We start from the raw sequence: 22,080 nt of genomic DNA, 5'->3' as shown, positions 1-22,080 counted from the left end.
ATAAAGTAACACATTACATGAAATGTTAGGTGTTAATTAGTTTTTACGTTTAGATTTTAGTTCAAGCAATTTTTGGTTAAATTCAGTTTTCTAAAGTTTAATTTATCAGATTATCAATTCTTACTTTATAATTCGGGTCAGTTGTGTCAATTTCGAATTTGGGATCCTGGAACACCTTCTTAAGCCTCTCATCATCGAAATTTGACTATTTTAATTGTGAATAATGCATTTGTTACCTGGAATCCTGGCTGTTGAAGTTTACTTTGATGCTTTTTACTCTTCAAATATCTCATATCAAAGTGACGTCCCTATTGATTTTATCACTAATTTAAACTAACCTCAATTGTATGTTCGTCAATTCCTCTTTTATTCTTAAATTTATTCTTCTTCTTTTTCAGTTTTCCATTATAATCTCCTGGTTTGTCAACAACTCTAAATATTTTATTAAACCATTTAAACGTACTCTTCTGTTGGTATTGCTACATCAGGACCAAATGAGATTTTAAAGTTTCCAACTGTGGCTGATATATGCTCATTACCATCATTTTCCAGTTCATCCTCATCTTCATCTGATAATGACTCACTGTAGTCCCCTTCTTTATCATCATCTTCAGTATCAGATTCCATGTTAACTTCCTAAAGATTTATGTTGTGTGTTAAAAGCTTACTTTTACTAATCTTTTGTAGTTTGACACATTTTCCTCTTCCACATCATTTTCACTATCATCCGAGGCTAAGTATTCTGACAAATCCAAAGAGGCTAATTCTTGTTCAGTGAACCTAATTTTGGAATAAAAGTATATTAATACCTTTTTGTTAAGGTTTTGAATCTTTTTGCAGGAGTTATATCCCACTTACATTCAACTTTTGAGTGTCTCAAGGCCGATTGAGAACCTACTGGAGGTTGATAGTTATCTGGTATTTTAAAGGATTCAGACGTTGGTTTCCTTGGAAACTCCAAAGACGCTGGAACAAAACGTAAATCCAAGCCATCTATTGCAAACGACACTTCTGTTCCGTCAAGTTCATCGTACAGAATTTTGGCCTTTTCCACAGAATTAAGTTCCACAACACCGTAATAATATCTAATCACAATATAACACCTAAAAATTACCTTGAACGTTCCTTTTGGTACTTTCTAAGCGCCTCTTGTCTAGTCTCATCATCATCTAAATAAGTGTTAATCCCTAAATGCTAAACAAAATAATATATAGTAAAACCTTCTTCATCACGTTTATCTGTATCATTTTCCTAAAATATTTATTATTTCAATGAGAACTTACTATTGAGGGCCCTGATACATTCTCTTCTGAAATCTTCTTTTCACCAATATCTGACAGGTATATAGCCGCCCTTTTAACTGCGGTGACAAAATTGTTATTAGTTATTGATCTATAGATAGTTTCGAATAGAACAAATAGATCATCCGCTGTTATATTGTCCCAGTCACAGCCAATTACTGCAATGCGATCACTTTCTTCACCCTAAATTCATCAGCTATACTAATATTATAAATTACATATTCTATGGGTTCCTTTTCCTCCTTTACGCTTGAATCTAATCCCTCTTCCAAATCTTCTTCATCAGAGGAAGAATATATTTCATTAATTGATGTATCATCTGAAAATTTTCCGTTAGAATAATCAAATTTACCTAATGGTCGACCAAATGGGTCAATTTTGGGTCCAGTTTTCGATTTTACATCTTCTTTAAGAACTTTATCAAATCTTTCATCCTTTTCAAATGTTTTTTCTTTCTTTTTTCTGAATCTGGCCTTTAATTTGAACCGTTCATCTCCAACTTCGTTTTCAGGCGAATTTTCGGTCATTTTATATTTTACAATTATAAATTATTTTAAAAAATAGAAAACATATTATTTTAAATAAAAAATTATAAAATTTATGAACTAAATTCTACTCTTGTGTGGAATCCTGTGAATACACAAATAATAAAATATAATGAAGTAGCAGGATATTAAACAAAGCTATGCAAGTCCTGAGCTGGAACGTGTTAGTTGTGAAATAATCTCTGTTGTAAAGCTTCCGGTCTAAAAAACCATAATTATGGACAAAAATTACCGAAGCTAGTTTCTGCTGTTTCTTCCACCTCTTGAGGGTACACAATGCGTGGTCTTCATGATGGCAAAACCCGCAACTCGGTCCGTTTCGGCAGGTTTTCTTCTTGTTATATACAAACGCACATGGTTTGCAAGTACCCTTGTTGTGAAGTATTAGCTGTACTTCACCAGCTAAAAATTATTTAATATAAAAATTTTTAATCAGTATATACTCGATATCTATTAACTTTTTATAAACATACATAGATTCATCTTAACGTTTGGGTTTGGCAACGTTGTTGACCTTTTCTTCTTTCTTTGAAATTCTTCATATTTGGCCTCTCCAGACTCACTGGATGCGGTTTGGGATTCTTCCTCCTCACTTTCTTCGAAATGTACATGTTTTTCCTCTGAAGTATCCCTTGAGTTAATTGTATCAATTATTCTCGTTATCTCCTAATTCCAATTATATTACAATGTCATTACCTTATTTGAATCAAGTTCCACACTCTACACAACAGATATAATAATATATTAAGTATAATTATAGTATGTAGTTTATAGTAATGTAATAAACAGTAATAATAATCTAGTTAACAATAGTGTTAGTAAACATACTTCTAAATTTGGGTATTCGGTTTCGGTTGAGGCAGATAAGAAATCTGCAGCCTCGATAAGTTCTCGGGAAATGAGTTCGTTCAAACTGACATTGATGTCCTTTCCCTCTGATAAATATTTACGTTTCAACTGAAGCGCCTTCAGTTTTTTTTCAAGCCTGGAGCATTTAAAACCCAAAAGCTGGTCCTAAACAACATATTTATCACATATTGAAATAGTAGGAGATTTAAAATGTAATAGAATGTGGTGAACATAAGAAATGAAATTACCAGGGCTTTAATCTGGGAATCAGCCAGACTGGAGGAGTTTATATAAACTTCTCCAATATTCAAATCATCAATGGCTTCATTAGTCATTCTAAATTCAAAATACTAAAATTATGGTACAAAATATTAATTCCTAGTAAAAAGTAAATTTGGGAGCAGGTATAACAACTGACTAAAAAATAATATATCTGTTGTAAATATTACAATATTTTAAAATATTATTTTTTAATCAGGGCTAGCATTCATATTAATAAATTTTATGGAGATTCTACGGGAAAATCAGCACTACGGACATCATATCGTGCTAACAGTCAAAATAAAAAAATAACACGTTAAATCTCGTTAGAATATCTCTCGACTGCATCTAAAAATTCATGTTTTTCAAAATTTTCACAAATGTTACCCATTATCCTCGCTAGCTGTCTCTTCTACACCATGTCTCGTTGACTAATTACAAAATACCTGGGATTCCTTAATACTTTCAAATTCGTTCTCCGCTTTATTCGACTATTAAATTAATTTTATTAAAATTTTAAAAAACTTCTTACTTGTTCCTTGAATCTTTCATTCTCCATTTCCCTCAACGTTCTTTCACTGAACCTACAGTATGTTTACATTTCAACCAAATGAATAATTTCATTTACAAAATTTGAATATTATTATTCAAACATTTCGTTTGTAGGATTAAACGAGTTTGGTGGATTGTACACATATATTCTTATTTTTGGCTGCGGCTCAACATCCTACACAAAATTTGATACTACTTATATATTTAACTCACCTCGACTGTTCCATATCCTTGGAGTTGTGAAAACCTCCCCGGTTCAAGAGTATTTTCAGTATTTTTTATAATTTTATTTCCAGTTTTTATATTCTTACTCGGTGTATGTTGTTTTGTTAACACTACAATCTGAGCACAAATGAATAGAATTAGTAAAATTTGTCTTATTTCGCCATTCATTAATAAAATTATCAACTAAACATATTTTATATGATAGAAAATATTACACATATAATCATGGGGGTTATTTCAGATTAATACAGATACCGATGTACTATAGATTCTAAATATCACCCTTTTCGTTCATCTTCATATTATTTATCCTATATTATACTATTATACTTAATTTCACTACCATTTTAGTATTATTAGAGCATCAATATTTTGGGTGTTTTAATTTTTAAATTCGAAGATGAACTTTAGGTTTCGAACATTTTACCAGATTCCTGTCCAAATATTCCCAGGTGCATAAAGTTGCACATGCCTAGTAGAATTGCATGATTCTAATTGTTTTCTCCTAGCTATCAGCTACTGTTACTAATATTCATTTTAAATGAATTTACACATACACATTACATTAGTTTATATTTAACTAGAGATAGATTTAAACATGGAAGGCGGTGGTAGTGGACCTTATGCCAAGGTCATTCCATTTAATAACGGAAGATACAAAAGAGTAGCGGATCCTGTAGTTCCAGAAGTCGTCATTAAGTTGGCGGTTTGCTGTGGCTTCGATCCCATGGATGAGGATTTTGATTTATTGATTAGTAATTCATATGGTAGTTCATACGACTATTCAGAGACTTCAAAAAATAAAAATTACCAAAGGTATGAATTTGAAAAATCAAGTGACTATTCCACAGATGTAATGAGCAATGATGATGAAGATTATATGGATAAAAGCTCAAATGATAGTAATTATGGAGAGTCAGATTTGGAAGAAGAGGTACAAAAAATGGACGAGATTAAAACAAATGAAGAATCAGGATTACTAAGAGAAATGGAAAGTAAAGAATCTTCTACCATGTTAAAAAAAATGACCATTAAAGAATCATATACTGAGTTGAAACAAATGACAAGTAAAGAGTCTGGAATGGTAAAATGGGAAGATGAGGGACAAGACCAAGAACTAGACTTTGAAAGTTATTTTAAGAAGGTTCCTGAGGAAGAAGGAGTTCCTATACTATTTTACACAAAAACTAGAGAGAAACCAGCATTTCTAATGTTAACTATAGACCCTGAAATGGAGGTAATTTACATGAACAGAAACAAAATCTCAAGATTCTTTCCCATTAAACTCATTGGCAAACTGGTTACAGATAGAGAAGTAATAATGAAGGAATTTTCAAGGCAAATTAGTAAGGATAGGAACATTAAATTAGAAAATATGGTTTTATTTAGTGCCTCTAACTTCACTGATTCTGTGGCTATACAATTTGCAGATGAATCGGAAAAGGTTCATTTTATTAATGAAGTGACCAGGATTAAAGATTTAATTAAAAACAAACATTAATATTGAAAAATAATCATTAATATTAGTGAAAACTCATTTCACACCTGTCTGTTTATTTAATATTGGGTTTGATTCAATGTGTAAAAATTCGTACACTATTTGTTTAATTTTCTTCAATTTTATTTTATGTATCATGTTTATTTTTTATTTTTAACATGGAAACTGAGGTTGTAACTTCAAATTTGACTGATTTGGAGTCGTTTATCCTTACCAAATATGATCCACTTTTGACTATTGTTAAGGAATTAAATGATGGGATTCAAAATTTAGAAAAGGGTATGAATTATAATTTATTTCTATGAGTTTAACATTTTATTCAGAGAAATTGCGCCTAGAACGGAGGATTTTAAATTTAGAACAGTATTTATTGTCAAAAGACAATGCAAATTCAAAAGATTCACTAAATGAAGATTTCCACGTTCCCGGTATCACATATACTTTGTTATTTTACTTACACATTTTATATTTACACCCTAAACCAATAGTTATGATTACACATCTCATCATTTATGTACACGGGACTATAATATTGTTTGTTTTTAGTTGATTTGAGTGTGGTTGAGGATGAATCATATTTATCACTACCCTGGTTATTTTCATGCCAGGTATGTTAGAATTTCGTTTATCTACCTTCAGACTGGTACTCCTCTTTCAACATTACAAGTTCTTCTCGAGTTTCATCCTGACAATACTGTGGAACTTGATGTATCTTCGTGGCTTAAGGAGGTATACTTTTATCATTTTTATTATTACTTAGGAGAATATGTGGATTTCACTTTTGGAGGATTTACTTCGTATGTTTTCTTAGTTTATTTTTTTCCAGCTCTTCTTTCCATTGAACACTCAAAGGAAGAATTTAACGAACTTCAAACCCTCAGAAAACTAGGTAACTCACACACTACACTCACAATTTGAAATAATAATGTAATAATTTTTCAGCGAGGCGTTCATTGAAGGAATTGGCTAAAAATGAGATGTTGGTGGTTTTGAGAAATGTTCCAGGGAAGGAAGAGGCTTCCAGTAATACCACTTGTATAACTCTCGTTGCTATTCTGGCCTCGACCATGTCTGACGCCTGGAAGGTATTCCCCCCTTTTCTAATGATTGTGTAGATGGTTGAACACTACTCACCTGATAACATGGGAAGAGTTTGCCTCGTGTTAGATGGTAATTTCCAATCCCTGATTTAATCATTTTTAGGTAAAAATATTGGAACCAGATTAAGAGCTGGAACTAAAAAGTTCAGAATTGAACCTTTAAACTGATTTAATACACTACTAATACTATTATACATATCAGATTATTTGTGAATATTTCCATATTAGTATAGTATATTAGAGCAATTATCTTATGTAAATTTCAAGTCCTGATATACCCCAAGACTGTTTTGATGCGTCCCCAATTAAAGTTGACCCAAACACTAAAGTAATATGATTGTAATGATTAGGTTACAAATCGTGAATCTTTCCGAGTCGTGAACTATTGTTACATCCTATTAATTAATATGATGAGAATTTCATACTATCAGTGTTGAAAACTTGTCATCCCCAGTTTCATCTAAATTACATTATAATTAATACGTCTACCTCCGCAAATGTTAATTGTATTCCCCTCCTGATGAAAGTGTCTATAAATTTCTACTTGTTCAATCCTTTTACCTTTCAGTCCAAACATATTCCATTAAACCATCAGACATGCTGATTTTCATATACCCAGTCTCACCAACCTACGAATCATACATCATCATACATAAGATTTCCCATACCCATCGGTCGATGAAGTGATAATTAGCTCTAATTCTAAGTTCTTTATGCGATGGCAACTCAATAAAAGTTTTTTCTACAAATCCCTAAATACTTTAATTAAATTAATATTCAATTACTCTTGAAAAGAAGTTGAAACCTCCTAACATTTGAACACCAGAGCAATTTGAAACTCCAACTTTCCCAACTAAACACACATTTTGTTTATATTAATTTTAAAACCTGTTCCTTTCCAGCCTTTCGCTTCTGAAAAGTCTTCTCTCCAAATCATTCTAAATTGAGGCACATTTTGTATGATAAGGTCGCCTCCAAGTTCCATATTCCTGAATTAATTTACACATTTATTAAATATTCATATACTTTGCTGAAAAAGTAGGCATATGCATTGAAATTGTCTGATTATTGTCTATTATAAGCATTGGAGTATTTTGGGCGTTAAATGAAAAATTACCAACAGAATCAACACCCATTGAGTAGTTTTTATCACCCAAAAACAGTATTGAGGATTTACTAGAGGAATTTGGTACTATTGTCAATAGAGATGTTGATACACCTCCTTTTGCTACTACGCTTTTAAAGTTAACTACTTCTCCAACGACACCACTTTCATTTTTTAAATCTTCCGGCGCTTGAGAAATTACTAATTGTACACACAAGTGTATGATAAATATTACTAACATTTTATGTATTAAAATATCAATATATTTGGTAAAAAATTAAAATTTTGGGGAAAATTTCCCACACTCTATGAAAAACCAAAAAAACGAAATATGTCCCAAACCGTAACTAATAAATCCACGCCATTCCTGGGTTTAAATTATTAAATTTATAAAGATAAAAACTAACTCATCTCTATACGCTAAAATCCTTTCATTTGATACTAAAATACAAGCGATGGCCTTGTAAAGTGAAATTCCTCCTTCAACCTAAATAATTAAATACATTTTCTTATTTCTTACACTTAAATTTCGGCGTTTCTTATTAAAAATGTGATCCACATGATTATTCAACTGTTCCAACGTAGTGGAAAGTATCACTTGCGACTAAAATTTATTAATTAACCACCAACATACTTCTTTTAAAATTTGCTTCAGGCAATAATATGTTACTTTACGCCTTGTTAAAACTCCAACCAACTTCCCTAATCACAAGTATAAATCAATAAAATCAAATTTATGAATAATAAACAAACCTTCAAGATCAACTAGTCCCAAGTTATCTTCAAAATTGAGAAATTCCAATGCCTAATCATGTATTAGTGTGAAAACATACCTCTTTGAGTGTGGATTGATAAAAAATTTTATTAAAATTATGATTGACAGCGATTGACTTTAGCGGTAATTCAAGTAAACGTTGTTTTCCCCTTAAGTTTTTTACTAAATACACCAAATAGCAAGAAGGTGTCACAAATCCAATTGGTGCTTTCCTATCATCTGACCAAACAAAAACACGATTTGCCCTAAAAACAATAGATAATTATTAGTTTTGATAGTTTAGATTAGTAGATTTATTACATGTTTCTGAGAGTATATTCAAATCCTTCATATGAGGTCGAGGTTACTGGTAATTTGTGTAGCACAGTCGAGTCGCTTTCTACCTCTAAAAACTGTTTTAAAATTAGAAAATACTTAGGAATTGAGCGCAGTTTAATCCGATGTAGCTATCAAAGTTTATGATTATTTTAATGAGGGCGAATTCATCTATGTATCCAGAAATAGCCATGGATTCAGAATCATAGATCAGGGCAAAATCCAAATCTAAAAAAATCATTAATTTAAAGTAAACTTACGATAGTTTGACATTGATTTCAGACATTTTAGCAGGGGAACTTTAGAGTTAATGACTAGAATCTGAAAAATAAAAAGTTAGGAGAATAAAACCAAACCTTGGAATGGGATTGCAATATGTTACAGAGGGAGGTAGACCTGAGAAGGTCAGATAAATTAGAAAAGAAGTTCAACTGGAATTCTCGGCATAATTCAGGGTCATATTCGCTTAAACTAGAATCAGAGTTATCAGTGCGTTTGCGTTCATTTTTCAGAGGAGAATCAATATTCATAATAAGCCAAATCTTCCAAATCTGGACATTTGAGGCCCTTTTTTAGTTATTAGGATCAAGTAACTTACATCTTCCAATTTATGGAGTGCTATATCTAAATTACTGCTAAGCCTCCCAACAACTTTTTGTGTTTTCAGAAATCACTTTATGTTTACTACTTTTATTTGTAAAAATGAAAGAGTACGATTATTTGTTTAAAATTATTGTTATTGGTGATAGTGGGACTGGGAAATCATCTCTATTGCTTAGATTTGCGGTATTTTTATTTATTTTCATCGTTTTACTAATAATTTTCAGGATAACACTTATAGCGAGTCTTATATGAGTACTATAGGAGTAGATTTTAAGATTAAAACTGTAAAAATAGATAATACAACCATAAAACTTCAAATTGTTAGTTTTTCCATTATTATATAAATATATTTACTTTTAGTGGGATACTGCAGGCCAGGAACGCTTTAGGACTATCACCTCCACTTATTACAGAGGTGCTCATGGCATTATTTGCGTTTACGATGTAACTAATAAGCTTTCTTTCGACCATATCACTGAGACATGGTTACAGGACATTGATAAGTAATTTTTGCATACCTTACCCTTTAAATATACAAACTAATGATAATATTTATCATGAAATTTACAGATATGCTACATCGAATGTTTGTAAATTATTAATCGGGAACAAAATTGATTTGGCTGAGTCTCGTGTCGTTTCAGCCGATGAAGCGAAGCATGTTGCTGAGCAGAATAACATGAACTACATTGAAGCCTCGGCTAAAACTGATAGTAATGTTGAGAAGGTAATTTTTATCATATTTATTTTTGTTATTTTAGGCATTTACGACTATTGCTAAGGCTCTCAAGGACAAGGTTACCCAGTACCCTTCTAATGCTCCTGCTTCCACTGTTAGTCTTAACACTGCCTCCAAAGTTCCTACCAATCGCGGTCTTACAGACTCCTGTCAAGAATCTTCAGTTTTTAAGAAGATGAATTTTTCATCCGGAAAATGTACCTAATCTTGTAACTTCACACACCACATTCACATTATTCACTATATTTATAAAATTTCTATGATTATCTATGTTATTAATTTGTTATGAGTATTAAAAGAGCATTATCTTTGGATGAGGTTGGTTTATTACATTTGAGATTCTATTCAATAGGCTCTGTATTTGGCAAAGGAGGCTGGAATCACGACAAAAGCAGAGATTCAGAAGCTTATAATCTATTCTCCTTCATTTTCCAATGTATTTAAATAGATTTTAAGTGTATTTTTAGGATAAATCTCCCTTTTTAATCAGTAACTTTTTTAAAAACAGGCCTCCTCAGGATTCCGCCGAGGCTGAATCCGAAGATTTGAAATCTGAGCCTGAAAATCCTGAATTTAACATGTACATTGAGCCTGAGTCTGAAATTTCGAATTTTAATAAAATTATCGCATCCAAACTTCATCCAAATTCCCTAAACGTATTCTTTTACCCAGTTACACATTCACTAATGTAGTATTAGTTAGTATGTATCATTACACCAAATAGTAAATTGTTGTTAATAGTTGTTTTGGCATAATAATAGTTGGTGGAATGTTTATTCTGAGGGGTATGGCACTTGTATGAGGTCAACAAGCCATGTTATACTTAACCGTGGTTCAGGAATTGTACGTTTACATTTTCCTATTTAGTTCAAGGTTAAAATCAACGGTGAAGAAGATCTTTACAAAAGATGGCCTCTTTTCTATAATCGGTATTACTTACATTGTATATATATATAATATTACCTTCATATTTCCATACCTATGTGAACTTAATATTTGAATTAGGATGGATGTGTTGGAGCCGTTTTATATTTCAGGTTGTGCTGGTGTTTTTGATCTTTTTATTAAGACAAAGGGGGGAGGGACTACAGGTCAGTCTAGGGCAACAAGACTCGCAGTTGCCAGAGCTTTAGTCAACTCCAATCCTTCTTTGCATTATTATTTGAAAGGTTTGTCCACATTTATAACTATTGTTTAGACTCACTCTATGAAGATTTGAGGCAAAAAATGCCTAAAATGCCTGGGAGAACTGGTGCTAGATCTCAGCGAAAATGGGTTAAACGTTAATAATATACTACTTCACACTACATAATATACATAGTATATATAAATAACTAAACATTAAGGTGGTACATTTACAAATTTTGATGACAATTCCTTGGGAAGATAATTTACAACGTTTTTTGCCAGTTTTTCGGCAAGTCCAAGATATTCTTCCAGTTTTAATGTCAACAGCCTAGAATCCTTTCCACAGTTCTTTTCTATAAACGTCTGCATTTCATCCTTTGACGGATTAAACCCCCTCGTAAACTTCAACACCTTCTCAAATGCATCCAAATGTCCCATCCTACAAATGAATTATTAGAGGGTTGTGAAAATCTATAACGTTAATAATACTAATAAAATCATATAACTAATAATGGCCGGGGAAAATACATTTTAAGATTCAGTTGTAGGGGTTCTGAAAGTATATTCCAATTTTCTTGTATTTCAAGTTTGGAAGTGGATTCATCAAAGTAAAGTCGTTCTAGAGAAAAAAGGATGGAATTATAGGCAATAACGGAATGTGCAAAAGCGACTCCAAGGTTTCTGAGGACTGAGGAATCTGAAAGGTCTCTTTGCATTCTACTCATTGGAAGTTTAGTGCTGAAGAAGTGAAACATTGAGTTTGAAAGCCCTAAATTCCCTTCAGCATTTTCAAGGTCAATTGGGTTAATCTTATGAGGCATTGTACTACTGCCAACTTCACCCTTAACATTCTTTAATCTCAGTAATCCCCTAATAACAGTTAAGAAATAGTTAACTTACTTTGAGTTGTATAGCCAGAAATCAAGACACATGTTTTTTAAGATTGTGTTAAATCTACAAATGCTGTCAGACAGTTCTGATATGAAATCATGGCACTCAATTTGAGTAGTATAAGGCTGATATTTAAGTCCAAGTTCCTATAACTCATATTTAAAACCAGTTATCCATACCTCTATGAAGTTTTTAACGTGACCAGTCCAATCTAAATCAGGGAAAGCATAGTAGTGAGCATTATAGTTTCCCACCGCACCTCCAAATTTAGCAAAATAATCAATCTACACCGATTATAAACATCTGTTTATGCTTACATTTGAAATACACTTTTTATACTGATATGATAATCTGTAGACGAACGTGGAAACTTCCTTTCCAAATGTCGTAGGAATGGCTGGTTGACCATGTGTCCTGGACAACATGGGCATCTTTGCGTTCTAAAATAATTTAATTTTGTGTTAAAATACCTCTAACGCAAGTTTGCACAAAGATGAAATAATCTCTAACATTAGCGGTTTCATTACAAAATTCATACAGTCTCTTATACCCATTGAGTATGAGGGACTGTTTATATCTTCACTAGTACAAAACACATGAACCCAAGTTATAAGCTTCTTCAACTCTGGAGTTCCATCAACTTCAAATCTTTTCTAAAGAATTTTTATCAAGGTATAGTAATTTATTACAAATGATTAATGTTATTGTGGTAGAACATGTGATAAAATTACTGTTTAATGAATAACTAAGTAGTTACTGTACAAAATAATCAATACTCTGATGTAGTATTCAACGGCTTTGACATCGTGCATCATCTTGGTATCCAGTTCAAATATTTTTTGGAGTTCCTCTTCAGAAATAAACCTTAGAGATTCAAGAAAATCTGAAAATTTGTTAATGGGTGGGAAAGCTAACCTATTGACTCTTGAGATAGAGATTTTACAGGTGTTATTCCCAGTCTAACCAAATACTGTAGCCATCTAACTTCTACTAATATTCGATTTGACATTATTTTATACTCAGAGAGGTAATCTGATATATGGAACGTGTATTTATGGTATCGTCCATCGATGGGACCCACGGACTTGTATTTATCCAACATATAAAGCTATATTACAACGAAAATGATTATTGATAAAGCTATAATACAGGAGAATAATTATTAATACTCATATTGAGTACCATTTTACACAAGTCCAAGGAATAAACTAAAATATTTGACGGCACTACATTCAGAGTAAGCAAGAGAGGGAAAATTTTTTGAACAATTAAAAAATTATTAAAATTTTAATTTAACATTCCAGACTGCATTTTTTTTCGATGTCTAAAAATGAAATTTGACTTTTTTAAATCATTACCTATCTCTTCTATGATGGTTTCCATAATGTGCCTTGTGATTCTCCTTATTCCTATAAAAGTTTCTTCCTTTCTGAGCTGGTTTATCCTCTTCTGAGCCTTCCGATTGGGAGAGATTATCAATGTTTAAATTTACATTCAGTGGTATATCATCTTCCTCCTCGTTATCATCATTATACATTTCCGAATTTTCATTTATATAATCCCTAAGTAATTTTTTTCACCTCCATTTTATTATTCTTACCAGTAATTCATTATTGCTTGTTTATTTTCCGTTGGTATATACGAGATTGATAGCTTTTCAACTCCCCTTTTCCCAATCTCTGTAGGCAGTTTGCTTGTTTTTTTCGTTACTAAAACATTGTTAATTATTATTAGTTTACTTGTAAAGTTGTCAATCAGGTCAATTATTGTCGAGTCGATATCATTTTCATGCTTACTTAAGCAATTTAATATCACATCTTCATCTTCAATTTCAGTTATTTCTCTTATCTTACTAAAGTACATTGGGTTATTAGTGTGTATTTAATGGATATATAACTAATTATAACTTATTATAAAGTAATTTAATCCTAACGTTATGGTTTGTTCCATGTTTTTATCCTAAACATCCATAATAATGTTTACAAATACCTTAAGATTAACTACTAGTGATTTCATTTGAGCAATTTCAGCCTCAGTCCTAAGAACAATTATTACGATTTAGGGTACCAGTTTTTGTTAATCATATTCCACTCATCGACGTATATTGAAAAGTTAATCTCATTAAAGTCCTGGACTATCAAGTCTCTGTCTATGCTATACTGGTCACCTCCCATCTAAACACTAATAAAACTTAATCCATACCTTTATGAAGATTAGTAGCCAGTTATATGAATATTCTGCTGAGTCTGCAGGAGAAGAAAGAATGTTATACTGTACAATTTTAAGGAGAATTTTAAGTATGAATATTCTGGATCTATAATACACGCAAATTTGAAAACTCGTCATATAGTCCTTCTCAAAATTCTATATCCACTATTAGCACTGGATGGTTAAATATTATAATATATAACTATAGTGTTAGTTATGATGTTACCTTGATTTCATAAATAGGTTCCTTGGTATTATCCATTAGTTGATATAGGTAAAGTAGTAAATAATAACAGTTTGTGAGTACTTGTTCGAGTTTACTAACACCATGTTTAGTCTTAACATCAAGTCCCAAGAAATAGGGATATGAGCGTTCAGGAGTGAATTTTAAAACGCTATCAAGTATGGCAACGATATCCAACATTATATGGTCACTGTTAACAAATACTTTGTTGTAATCTGTCCCAGTTGAGCGGTCTGCTAGGATTGAGTTGCTTGTAAACTGCTCAACCATCTTATCATAATTGTTACAAGAGTCTGCGAATAACCTCAAAAACTGATACATGTCACTCAAAGTCTGAAAATTAATAATTTTACAAAAGAATTTTAAATAGTACCTGTAACAACGTACGGGCTACTGAGAGCATATCCTCAATAAATTTACTATTAACCATTTTACAGGCTTTAATAATCTCGTTTACTAACTTTTCATTATTTCTCCCATACATGTTAATCAGATTTAACATGAATTTTGGGTCAGAAAATCTAAATCACGGCTGTAACACACAAACAACGTACCCTAATTTACACAACGTCTCATTACTTGAACATTTCGAAGCCTTTAAAAAAATATTCAAAACGTTCCTACACAACATTGATAAATACAATAAATTATACTTTGATATGATGTTTATATTGCTATGCATTGGATTTTCGATTAATATTTCATCATATGGGACATATGGACTATAAAAAGGAAATGCCAAACAAACAAATGATTTTAAAAACTCTTGTAATTCTGGCTCCTTTAGTTTTTGCGATAAAAAACTGTTATTTAATTTTAAAACTTCCTCAGTTTCATTTATTGCAGTTCCTACCAAATCATTTAAATTCCATACAAACCTATAAATATGTCCACGTCCAATCCTTCCTTCTTATATTCATTTTTTGAATCTATTCCAAATATTTTATAATTAAAACTATATTCAAATCTTCCCAATTTATACATTATATTTTCTAATCATTTACACATCACATTAGGATTGTAGTTATAAATATTATCTTTCTATTTTTATTTTTAAGGGTAATATTAGCATTGTCAGTGTTGTATTATTATTATATTTTCCAATTTTTGGATAATTTCAGAAAATTTCAATGGAAGGATTCTACGTTTGTTTAGCACATCAAATATAATTAAATTGATTCCAATAAAGCTTTGAAAATGGTAAACTAGGAGCTAAATAATGAATAAATATGGGAATTGGATGAGATTTGTTTTTATATTATTTCTTTACTGGATAAACCTAATTCCACAGTGTGTGAGTATACAAATAAATGAAATCAGTCACAATATTATTCCCCTTACTAAGTTAAGGAGTTTTGCATTTGTTAATTCTCCCTATCCAGTTTCAAACTATCCAAAATTTCACCCTAATAATCTTTTAACAGAATGTAAATTATTAGCAAAGGACAAATCACTTACACATTTGGATTCACAACCAACTCAATTACCAGCTGAATCTAAAAAAACACCTTTGGTTTCAAATGTAAAAACTTTACTAACTACCAAATCATCAGATTTAACTTCTTATGTCACAAAATTTGTCAAAAATGTTAAAAAATCAAATGTATACAAATATTTAACTGACACCGTTGATAAGGCCAAGAAACGGTTATCAAATTTGTCTACTTTTGACCAGTTTTGTCTTTTGTTTCTTGGAAGTGCCTTACACACCTTTGTGTTGAGCAGATTTCGGTTTATATTACCTTACCAGTTATTTCCCATGGATTCTGGTCATGGTATTGAAATCTCACTTGACACTCTCATTTCCATACCAATTTTGTACTATTTGTTAAAGGATTCTAAGTTTACTGGTAAGTATTTTCAGTTGCCCGAAAAGTCAGTTTTTAAAATGTCCATGGTTGTTTTTTCACTTTTAGGTTCATTCGTTCTTTCTTCATTCTTTTCACAGTTAATTGACGATATTTTACTTTTTGTTTCAGCACTTGACTTTCCAGTCAGTTCTGGCATGCTAAAATCAATTTCACTCATGTCAAGTCACTTGTTTTGGATTTTTTTAGGGTCTCTAATATTGGATAAGTGCGTGTTTCCCGTGTTTTCCAAGAATAATCCTTGGTATAAGGTGGATTTGAGTAAATTATGGGTTTACCAAGTTCTCATGGGTTATTATTCATCGTTTCCTGTGTATAGATTTGCAGAAATGGCTTATCTATACCTTTTAAAGGTTTTCGATATACGAAATGAGACTAATTTTACTGATGAGCAGATTTCTAAGATTTGTGCGTCTGATGAAACTCTTCCAATTATGATAACATTATTTGGGCCTTGTGTTACAGCTCCTTGGTGGGAGGAGTTACTATATCGCGTTTTCGTGTTTAAACTCTTTAATTCCTTTCTACCCAGTATATATTCTTCTATAGCCTCATCGCTTATCTTTTCTCTCAATCATCTCAGTCCTCATTCATTTCTCCAATTATTCTCAATTGGACTTCTCTGGTCACTCATAGAAAATAAAAACGATAACATCATCATTACTTTTTTAATACACTCATTATGGAATTCTAGAATCTTCTTCGGTTCTCTCGCTGGAATTTAATAATCCCTAATTTATTCATTAAAATTTAGTATACACTATAGATATACAGTACACAATGTATACTATGCATATACATATACTATACAAAGTATATTGTATTAGATTAAATGTTATAGTACGTTTTTGGTATCCCTGAATATTATTAGTTGTTATTGGAATTACATGGGAGCTCCTGGAGGTCTTAGAGCGACCGGGTCATATTCCTCAGCTAGACTTGCAACGTAGGCGGAATTCATATCCTGAGCTAGTTCCCTCTGGTATAACTGCTGCTTTTCCAAGTAACGCCATCTACTTTGTCTAGCGATGTAGTCAGTATCAAAAAATTTGACCTTTAATGCCCTTAATCCGATATATGAAGAGTAAAATACCACACCTAATCAGATTATATTAGTTAATATTCCTACCAGCTGCTGTTCCAAAGAGTAAACTATGGAATACTGAAGGATTACGAAAGTATTGTCCTATAAATTGTATTTCAACAAATAATATTAAAAATTTACCTAATTTACTCATTATACAGATTTATATTGTGACTAATAAGTTATATATTAAACATAAAAATTGTTATTAAATTATCATATCGAATGGTTATATTTGTTAATGGATGTATGTTACATGTTGGATGGGGAATCTCAACACACATAGAATTCTATATTGTTAATTTTTGTTGTACATTATTACATGAATAATGCTGATGATTTGTATTCTGTAGTTACTGGTTCTCATTTATCTGATCCTGGCAAGTGTTCTGAGATTTCAGCCTTCCTTCTACAATTATTATCCAAAGATTATAACTCTATTTCATCAACTTATGTTTGTTTTAATATATTTTCACTTTTCCGCCCTTTAGGACAAGTTACTTAATGATGATGAGAAACTTCGGAGAAATTTACACAATTTCGTCTTAGATTCCGCGCCTATCGCATTAAAGAATATTAATTATTCCAACAACTCTTTTCAACATGTTCTCAACTATTACACCTAAGTTTATCATAACTTTATATACCCATTTTTAACACTATTACATTTGTTTGGACTAACTTTGTTCATATTTTGATAGGTTGAGAATTTATCAAGAACGGCTTTTGATATTTCTAAATCTTCAAGTTCAATATCTCATAAGGCTACAGTATGTTTTAATGTCTTAAATCTAACTTATTCACACATTTATTATTCATTTTGTTGTAGGAGTTGAAGGATTCATTATCTAGAGTTGTTAGTGAGTTAACTGAGATTAACTCTGAGTATTCTGATTATAAATATTTAAACACTTTGTTAACATTTTTGAACGAATTTGAGTTAAAGAGTGATTATAAAAATTTGCCATTTTTACTTTCACTTAATCAGGTAAATTTTAACTAGTTAATTTATATGTTTGATTAGGTTTTAAACTCGATACCTGACGCCAAAGAAAGTAAATTAGGAACTTTCCTATTAAACAAAGTATAATCTAGATATTCATAGTTATTATTTGTTGGTTGGAGTATAATTTCTATAGGTTAAAGGTCTGTTATCTTCTGTGGAATCGGAGTTGTTTAAGTCATTTAGTAACGATTATGATGAGAATGCTAAGACAATAGAGTATTTTATACTATTATACCTAAATTTATCAGACTTATTAAGAAGATTGGGTTATCAAGTGCTCATGATGTATCTGTTGGTTTTCTTAAGAATAGATTTGATTACTTGAGTAATTGTTTCAAGTCCTGTATCAACTCGGCAAAAACCAATGCTCACAGGTATTTAACAATAATTTTCACCAAAAATTATGTGTTTCAGTTCTTTACAAGGGGCTGTTAATACTCTCAAGAACATATATCCAATCTCCCTAACATATAAGTTTGTCACTATGATCTAATCATTTCACATACCACCTACTGATGTTGTTTTTAGGAATGTTTTTGGTGATATTGATGTATATTTATCAACGTTTGTTAACAGGGCGTTTCAAGAGTTTATTGATACTGTAACAACTATCACCCGTTCTTCCGAGTTTACATTGCACCAGAATTTAAATTTATCTGGTCTTGACAGTGAAATAATAAATTTGTCGAACTTATTAGCACCTCTGGGATTATCATTCCATATTATTACTAATTTTACTTTCACTTCTCTTTTAACACATTGTTAATATTATACAAAGTATATACACTATGTGATGTATAGTGGTGTTGGTATATTAGTATGTATATACACCATAGAATATAATATTACGTAGAATATTATGTGTATTACATAAATTTCTCTATTTGTTGATTAACATTTGACCAGAATGAGTTGGTGAGTAAGTTTTTATCATCTACATTTAATTCATCACATTTCTGTGATTTATTCTTCACACAGTATTCAATTGGAGGTAACCTATGCTTTCTGATGTTCTTACTTTTCACTTCAAAAGTGTTTAATGGTGGTAATAATAGCTTAGTTTTTGATTTTGACACCCATTTTGACTTATAACCTAGTTCATCAATTTCATTCTCCACATTATCCACTGGTACTACATACTCAATTCCATAATCCCCCAATCCCTCAATATCCCTATCAATCAATTAGCTGGTCACGTTGGAAGTGTTAATTACAAGTTAAAAAATTATTTATTAACTAACTTGAGTATTTTGTTAATTGATTGATGTTTGTATTGTTCTGATTTGAATGGTAAAATGACAATTTGACTTTTGAGTAGTAGTGATGAAGGGTAATCGTATGACGAGTTTTTGAATGATACATTGACTGTAACTTCAACATCTTTCGGTTCCAAAAAGTATCCATGGCATCTTTTCCTAATTATCATTAAAAATTACCAGTTATATCAATGTTATATAATTGTTATTAGTTGTACCAGTATGATATTAGAAAGTCGTTAGTTTCATTTGAACTTTTGTAAGAGTTGATTCTGGCATATCCAGAGCATTTAGGTAGGCATAAAACACTAGTTCCAATCATATCCTAACGTATTTAATTGAGTAAATAGCAATTACTTTGTTCATAAGGTTGTTATTATTCACTTGAATGTTGTTTATTAACACTATATAGACTATCATTTTTATGGTTATTTTCAGCTTTTTTTCGTTTAATACAGTTTCTCTTTCCGTCTTTTCTATATTGCAAGAGAATGCTATTGATTGTCTATAAATTTATCCATGATTAAGTTGTGTTAACTAGTTATGTCATAGTGTTGGTTATTTAGTCTGTAACTTATCAGTTGAATGTTTGAAATCAGATGACACTAAGTAGTCCATTGATTTACCAACGTGGATCCACTTCCGCGTTTTCAACAAATCACACAACCTACATCAATGTTATACTTTTATACGCTGAATATTGTTGTGGTTACATTGTGAATATGGAACATCTTGATAGAATTTCATCATCACCATTGACCTAAGTTTTGATATATCTACTATCAATAACCCTTTTCATGGTGTATTCGAAATCATTTAATAATAACTCGTCCAGTTTTTTCTTTATTGTTGGATTTTTAAGTACTTGAATTAGAACTATTCTGTTATCATCAAGTGGATATGTCATTATTCCACCAATTTCATACTAGTACACAGTTTATAGGATGCAATGCTTACCAGAATAGCTCTTGATATTTGTACAGAATCTCTCAGTCCATTTTTAAAACTAGCATCAACTCTCCTAAGTCACATTTAACACACATTACTCATTAATCACAGGATGGCAAAAATAATAATTAATGTTGAAAATACATTTTAAGGGTTATTAAGAATATGTTCTGAGTTTTTGGAAGTGGAATTCTTAGGCTGAAAGTGATATTATCTGAACTCTTTGATTTCTCAATTCCATTCATATCTAACATATATGTTCTCAATCTATTATCTATAAACACTGATATATCCTTCATCAAATATTTATATTGTTAGTAAATAGAAAAATTAATAATTAATTAAAGGGAAGAAGGAAAATTCTACACTAAATTGAATTTCAAAAAATTTAATTCTTAATTAAATAACGTAAATAATTAATTCCAACTCAAAAACCTATTATAACGGCGTTTAATAATTTATTTACTATTTTTACACAATAATTTATCTAACTAATGGGTGATTCTGTCAATTATTGTGTGATTATCTCAATTATAGTGTGACTCACTCGCGAGACTCATTATTTCAAATTTAATCTACAGTTGTTCCCACATACGTCATTTCATTTATTTTATTTACTATTTTGTGAATTTCTTTTTATTTTTTTGTAAAATCAGCTGTTTAAGCAGATTTTGGTGTTTTTCTATTTTGGACCACCATGATTCCAAATTTGGCCCATAAATTTTAATCATCCTTTCGCAAACTTTGAAAAATAAGTTTAAATCAATTTCTTTCAACATTTATGTAAATATTAGTGGTGATAATTATCATTCTAATGAGTTTTGTTAATTTTGGTATCGTGTCAAAAAAGGCCTGACTCCCCAGATTTCGTAGTTATTAAAACTTGCATTTTCAACTATATATGTAGAGGAGGTCTGTGAGCACCTCAGTCTAGACTCTATCAAATTTCACTAAGACAATTTCAAAGTCTTATCTTACTTCGCCTGGACATTTTGTTAAGGGTAGTTAAGATGCCTGAGAAATTGTCAAAGTGAATATTTGAGAGGCCCTGTCTGAACTAATTCATTAGTTGTTATTACTTCGCCTGGACATTTTGTTAAGGGTAGTGATATCAGCCTAAGAAATGAGTTATGTTAGGGCACTGAGTACTGTTTGATGCTGAAATCTAGAAATTTCAGACGTTTGCTGTTTCAAAGGTTGTTATTACTTCGCCTGGACATTTTGTTAAGGGTAGTAATATCAATGCCAATGAAATACTATGTTCTTATTGTTGAGTGATCTGAATCCTGGAATGGTTTATGTGGACCTCCCTCAATTCCCTGGTCCAGACGTTAAATGTACTGTGATACTCTAGGTCTACTGCTGAGCTCCTGGTTCTGTTAGCTCTTCAAACCTAGTTAGTAACAGTATAATCAACACCGTGTGACACTACTATAGTAGATCACATTGGTGGATATTGTGACTAGTGATTGTCGTTAGGGTGACATTTTGTCCCATAACTAACAATCAATTACTAGTAAAGATGACATTTGATGTCTCTTGTTGGCGTGACATTGGTAAGCATTGCTAATGAATTGCC

General features: G+C 31.2%; 15 protein-coding genes across 15 annotated transcripts; 6 read left to right on the top strand and 9 right to left on the bottom strand.

Annotated features, from left to right (window-relative positions):
- Positions 1 to 36: 36 nt before the first annotated feature.
- Positions 37 to 1,860, bottom strand: ESF1 (NUC153 domain protein; the record flags this gene model as incomplete). Its single annotated transcript, XM_061305781.1, has 12 exons — positions 1,654 to 1,860; positions 1,520 to 1,620; positions 1,284 to 1,484; positions 1,221 to 1,251; positions 1,115 to 1,169; positions 810 to 1,085; positions 669 to 780; positions 464 to 636; positions 339 to 432; positions 237 to 308; positions 125 to 205; positions 37 to 90 (listed from the first exon to the last, which is right to left on the bottom strand). Exons 1-12 carry the CDS (start codon positions 1,826 to 1,828, stop codon positions 37 to 39), a joined length of 1,425 nt encoding a protein of 474 aa, XP_061160915.1. The 5' UTR covers positions 1,829 to 1,860.
- A 107-nt stretch (positions 1,861 to 1,967) lies between these two features.
- TpMuguga_03g00781 (uncharacterized protein) lies at positions 1,968 to 3,030 on the bottom strand (the record flags this gene model as incomplete). Its single annotated transcript, XM_061305780.1, has 6 exons — positions 1,968 to 2,047; positions 2,079 to 2,248; positions 2,320 to 2,512; positions 2,543 to 2,566; positions 2,675 to 2,860; positions 2,944 to 3,030. The coding sequence occupies 6 exons, from the start codon at positions 3,028 to 3,030 to the stop codon at positions 1,985 to 1,987; spliced, it is 723 nt and encodes a 240-aa protein (XP_061160914.1). The 3' UTR covers positions 1,968 to 1,984.
- A 137-nt stretch (positions 3,031 to 3,167) lies between these two features.
- On the bottom strand, positions 3,168 to 3,934 carry TpMuguga_03g00780 (uncharacterized protein; the record flags this gene model as incomplete). Its single annotated transcript, XM_061305779.1, has 6 exons — positions 3,273 to 3,304; positions 3,344 to 3,368; positions 3,403 to 3,447; positions 3,489 to 3,540; positions 3,610 to 3,683; positions 3,722 to 3,901. The coding sequence occupies 6 exons, from the start codon at positions 3,899 to 3,901 to the stop codon at positions 3,273 to 3,275; spliced, it is 408 nt and encodes a 135-aa protein (XP_061160913.1).
- A 279-nt stretch (positions 3,935 to 4,213) lies between these two features.
- On the top strand, positions 4,214 to 5,325 carry TpMuguga_03g00779 (uncharacterized protein). The gene is made up of 2 exons (XM_061305778.1): positions 4,214 to 4,549; positions 4,585 to 5,325. The coding sequence occupies exons 1-2, from the start codon at positions 4,498 to 4,500 to the stop codon at positions 5,232 to 5,234; spliced, it is 702 nt and encodes a 233-aa protein (XP_061160912.1). The 5' UTR covers positions 4,214 to 4,497; the 3' UTR covers positions 5,235 to 5,325.
- Positions 5,326 to 5,327: 2 nt separating this feature from the next.
- Positions 5,328 to 6,520, top strand: TpMuguga_03g00778 (uncharacterized protein). Its single transcript, XM_757809.2, has 9 exons — positions 5,328 to 5,510; positions 5,555 to 5,659; positions 5,778 to 5,839; positions 5,871 to 5,960; positions 5,992 to 6,028; positions 6,058 to 6,120; positions 6,174 to 6,316; positions 6,347 to 6,401; positions 6,435 to 6,520. The coding sequence occupies exons 1-9, from the start codon at positions 5,390 to 5,392 to the stop codon at positions 6,497 to 6,499; spliced, it is 741 nt and encodes a 246-aa protein (XP_762902.2). The 5' UTR covers positions 5,328 to 5,389; the 3' UTR covers positions 6,500 to 6,520.
- A 35-nt stretch (positions 6,521 to 6,555) lies between these two features.
- TpMuguga_03g00777 (uncharacterized protein) lies at positions 6,556 to 7,677 on the bottom strand (the record flags this gene model as incomplete). Its single annotated transcript, XM_757808.2, has 9 exons — positions 6,556 to 6,654; positions 6,687 to 6,726; positions 6,757 to 6,791; positions 6,821 to 6,861; positions 6,893 to 6,960; positions 7,000 to 7,083; positions 7,117 to 7,184; positions 7,220 to 7,320; positions 7,358 to 7,677. The coding sequence occupies 9 exons, from the start codon at positions 7,675 to 7,677 to the stop codon at positions 6,578 to 6,580; spliced, it is 834 nt and encodes a 277-aa protein (XP_762901.2). The 3' UTR covers positions 6,556 to 6,577.
- A 36-nt stretch (positions 7,678 to 7,713) lies between these two features.
- On the bottom strand, positions 7,714 to 9,139 carry TpMuguga_03g00776 (uncharacterized protein). Its single transcript, XM_757807.2, has 10 exons — positions 8,883 to 9,136; positions 8,787 to 8,847; positions 8,626 to 8,754; positions 8,512 to 8,596; positions 8,270 to 8,456; positions 8,190 to 8,241; positions 8,071 to 8,138; positions 7,957 to 8,040; positions 7,844 to 7,923; positions 7,714 to 7,803 (listed from the first exon to the last, which is right to left on the bottom strand). The coding sequence occupies exons 1-10, from the start codon at positions 9,054 to 9,056 to the stop codon at positions 7,743 to 7,745; spliced, it is 981 nt and encodes a 326-aa protein (XP_762900.1). The 5' UTR covers positions 9,057 to 9,136; the 3' UTR covers positions 7,714 to 7,742.
- An 89-nt stretch (positions 9,140 to 9,228) lies between these two features.
- On the top strand, positions 9,229 to 10,090 carry rab1 (small GTP-binding protein Rab1; the record flags this gene model as incomplete). Its single annotated transcript, XM_757806.2, has 5 exons — positions 9,229 to 9,333; positions 9,354 to 9,449; positions 9,490 to 9,632; positions 9,700 to 9,856; positions 9,891 to 10,090. The coding sequence occupies 5 exons, from the start codon at positions 9,229 to 9,231 to the stop codon at positions 10,071 to 10,073; spliced, it is 684 nt and encodes a 227-aa protein (XP_762899.1). The 3' UTR covers positions 10,074 to 10,090.
- Positions 10,091 to 10,122: 32 nt separating this feature from the next.
- Positions 10,123 to 11,172, top strand: TpMuguga_03g00774 (Ribosomal protein S9/S16 family protein). The gene is made up of 7 exons (XM_061305777.1): positions 10,123 to 10,186; positions 10,221 to 10,304; positions 10,336 to 10,524; positions 10,610 to 10,711; positions 10,742 to 10,797; positions 10,874 to 11,037; positions 11,067 to 11,172. Exons 1-7 carry the CDS (start codon positions 10,154 to 10,156, stop codon positions 11,153 to 11,155), a joined length of 717 nt encoding a protein of 238 aa, XP_061160911.1. The 5' UTR covers positions 10,123 to 10,153; the 3' UTR covers positions 11,156 to 11,172.
- A 37-nt stretch (positions 11,173 to 11,209) lies between these two features.
- On the bottom strand, positions 11,210 to 12,989 carry purB (Lyase family protein; the record flags this gene model as incomplete). Its single annotated transcript, XM_757804.1, has 8 exons — positions 11,210 to 11,435; positions 11,525 to 11,866; positions 11,897 to 12,033; positions 12,067 to 12,171; positions 12,205 to 12,327; positions 12,358 to 12,540; positions 12,664 to 12,770; positions 12,803 to 12,989. 8 exons carry the CDS (start codon positions 12,987 to 12,989, stop codon positions 11,210 to 11,212), a joined length of 1,410 nt encoding a protein of 469 aa, XP_762897.1.
- A 105-nt stretch (positions 12,990 to 13,094) lies between these two features.
- On the bottom strand, positions 13,095 to 15,323 carry TpMuguga_03g02085 (uncharacterized protein; the record flags this gene model as incomplete). Its single annotated transcript, XM_757802.2, has 13 exons — positions 13,095 to 13,211; positions 13,246 to 13,449; positions 13,488 to 13,596; positions 13,627 to 13,739; positions 13,821 to 13,846; positions 13,877 to 13,925; positions 13,955 to 14,061; positions 14,090 to 14,251; positions 14,322 to 14,672; positions 14,713 to 14,860; positions 14,894 to 14,959; positions 14,993 to 15,188; positions 15,218 to 15,323. 13 exons carry the CDS (start codon positions 15,321 to 15,323, stop codon positions 13,175 to 13,177), a joined length of 1,674 nt encoding a protein of 557 aa, XP_762895.2. The 3' UTR covers positions 13,095 to 13,174.
- A 35-nt stretch (positions 15,324 to 15,358) lies between these two features.
- Positions 15,359 to 16,960, top strand: TpMuguga_03g00770 (CAAX protease self-immunity family protein). Its single transcript, XM_757801.2, has one exon. It carries the CDS (start codon positions 15,559 to 15,561, stop codon positions 16,930 to 16,932), a length of 1,374 nt encoding a protein of 457 aa, XP_762894.1. The 5' UTR covers positions 15,359 to 15,558; the 3' UTR covers positions 16,933 to 16,960.
- Positions 16,961 to 17,021: 61 nt separating this feature from the next.
- TpMuguga_03g00769 (putative integral membrane protein) lies at positions 17,022 to 17,526 on the bottom strand. The gene is made up of 4 exons (XM_061305776.1): positions 17,433 to 17,526; positions 17,337 to 17,393; positions 17,095 to 17,305; positions 17,022 to 17,064 (listed from the first exon to the last, which is right to left on the bottom strand). The coding sequence occupies exons 1-4, from the start codon at positions 17,443 to 17,445 to the stop codon at positions 17,043 to 17,045; spliced, it is 303 nt and encodes a 100-aa protein (XP_061160910.1). The 5' UTR covers positions 17,446 to 17,526; the 3' UTR covers positions 17,022 to 17,042.
- Positions 17,527 to 17,598: 72 nt separating this feature from the next.
- Positions 17,599 to 19,071, top strand: TpMuguga_03g00768 (uncharacterized protein; the record flags this gene model as incomplete). The annotated part of the gene is made up of 9 exons (XM_757799.2): positions 17,614 to 17,745; positions 17,783 to 17,896; positions 17,993 to 18,061; positions 18,121 to 18,279; positions 18,316 to 18,375; positions 18,431 to 18,513; positions 18,546 to 18,671; positions 18,712 to 18,771; positions 18,826 to 19,063. 9 exons carry the CDS (start codon positions 17,614 to 17,616, stop codon positions 19,061 to 19,063), a joined length of 1,041 nt encoding a protein of 346 aa, XP_762892.1.
- A 92-nt stretch (positions 19,072 to 19,163) lies between these two features.
- On the bottom strand, positions 19,164 to 20,800 carry TpMuguga_03g00767 (uncharacterized protein; the record flags this gene model as incomplete). The annotated part of the gene is made up of 9 exons (XM_757798.2): positions 19,164 to 19,470; positions 19,539 to 19,712; positions 19,772 to 19,878; positions 19,911 to 20,058; positions 20,128 to 20,220; positions 20,267 to 20,313; positions 20,344 to 20,478; positions 20,511 to 20,574; positions 20,646 to 20,800. 9 exons carry the CDS (start codon positions 20,798 to 20,800, stop codon positions 19,164 to 19,166), a joined length of 1,230 nt encoding a protein of 409 aa, XP_762891.2.
- Positions 20,801 to 22,080: the final 1,280 nt, after the last annotated feature.

This window comes from Theileria parva (genome assembly GCF_000165365.1).
Source record: "Theileria parva strain Muguga chromosome 3 map unlocalized ctg_531, whole genome shotgun sequence".
In the NCBI taxonomy this organism is placed as follows: domain Eukaryota; phylum Apicomplexa; class Aconoidasida; order Piroplasmida; family Theileriidae; genus Theileria; species Theileria parva.
The sequence above is the reverse complement of the archived record's forward strand: the minus strand, read 5'-3'. Positions and strand labels throughout refer to the sequence as shown.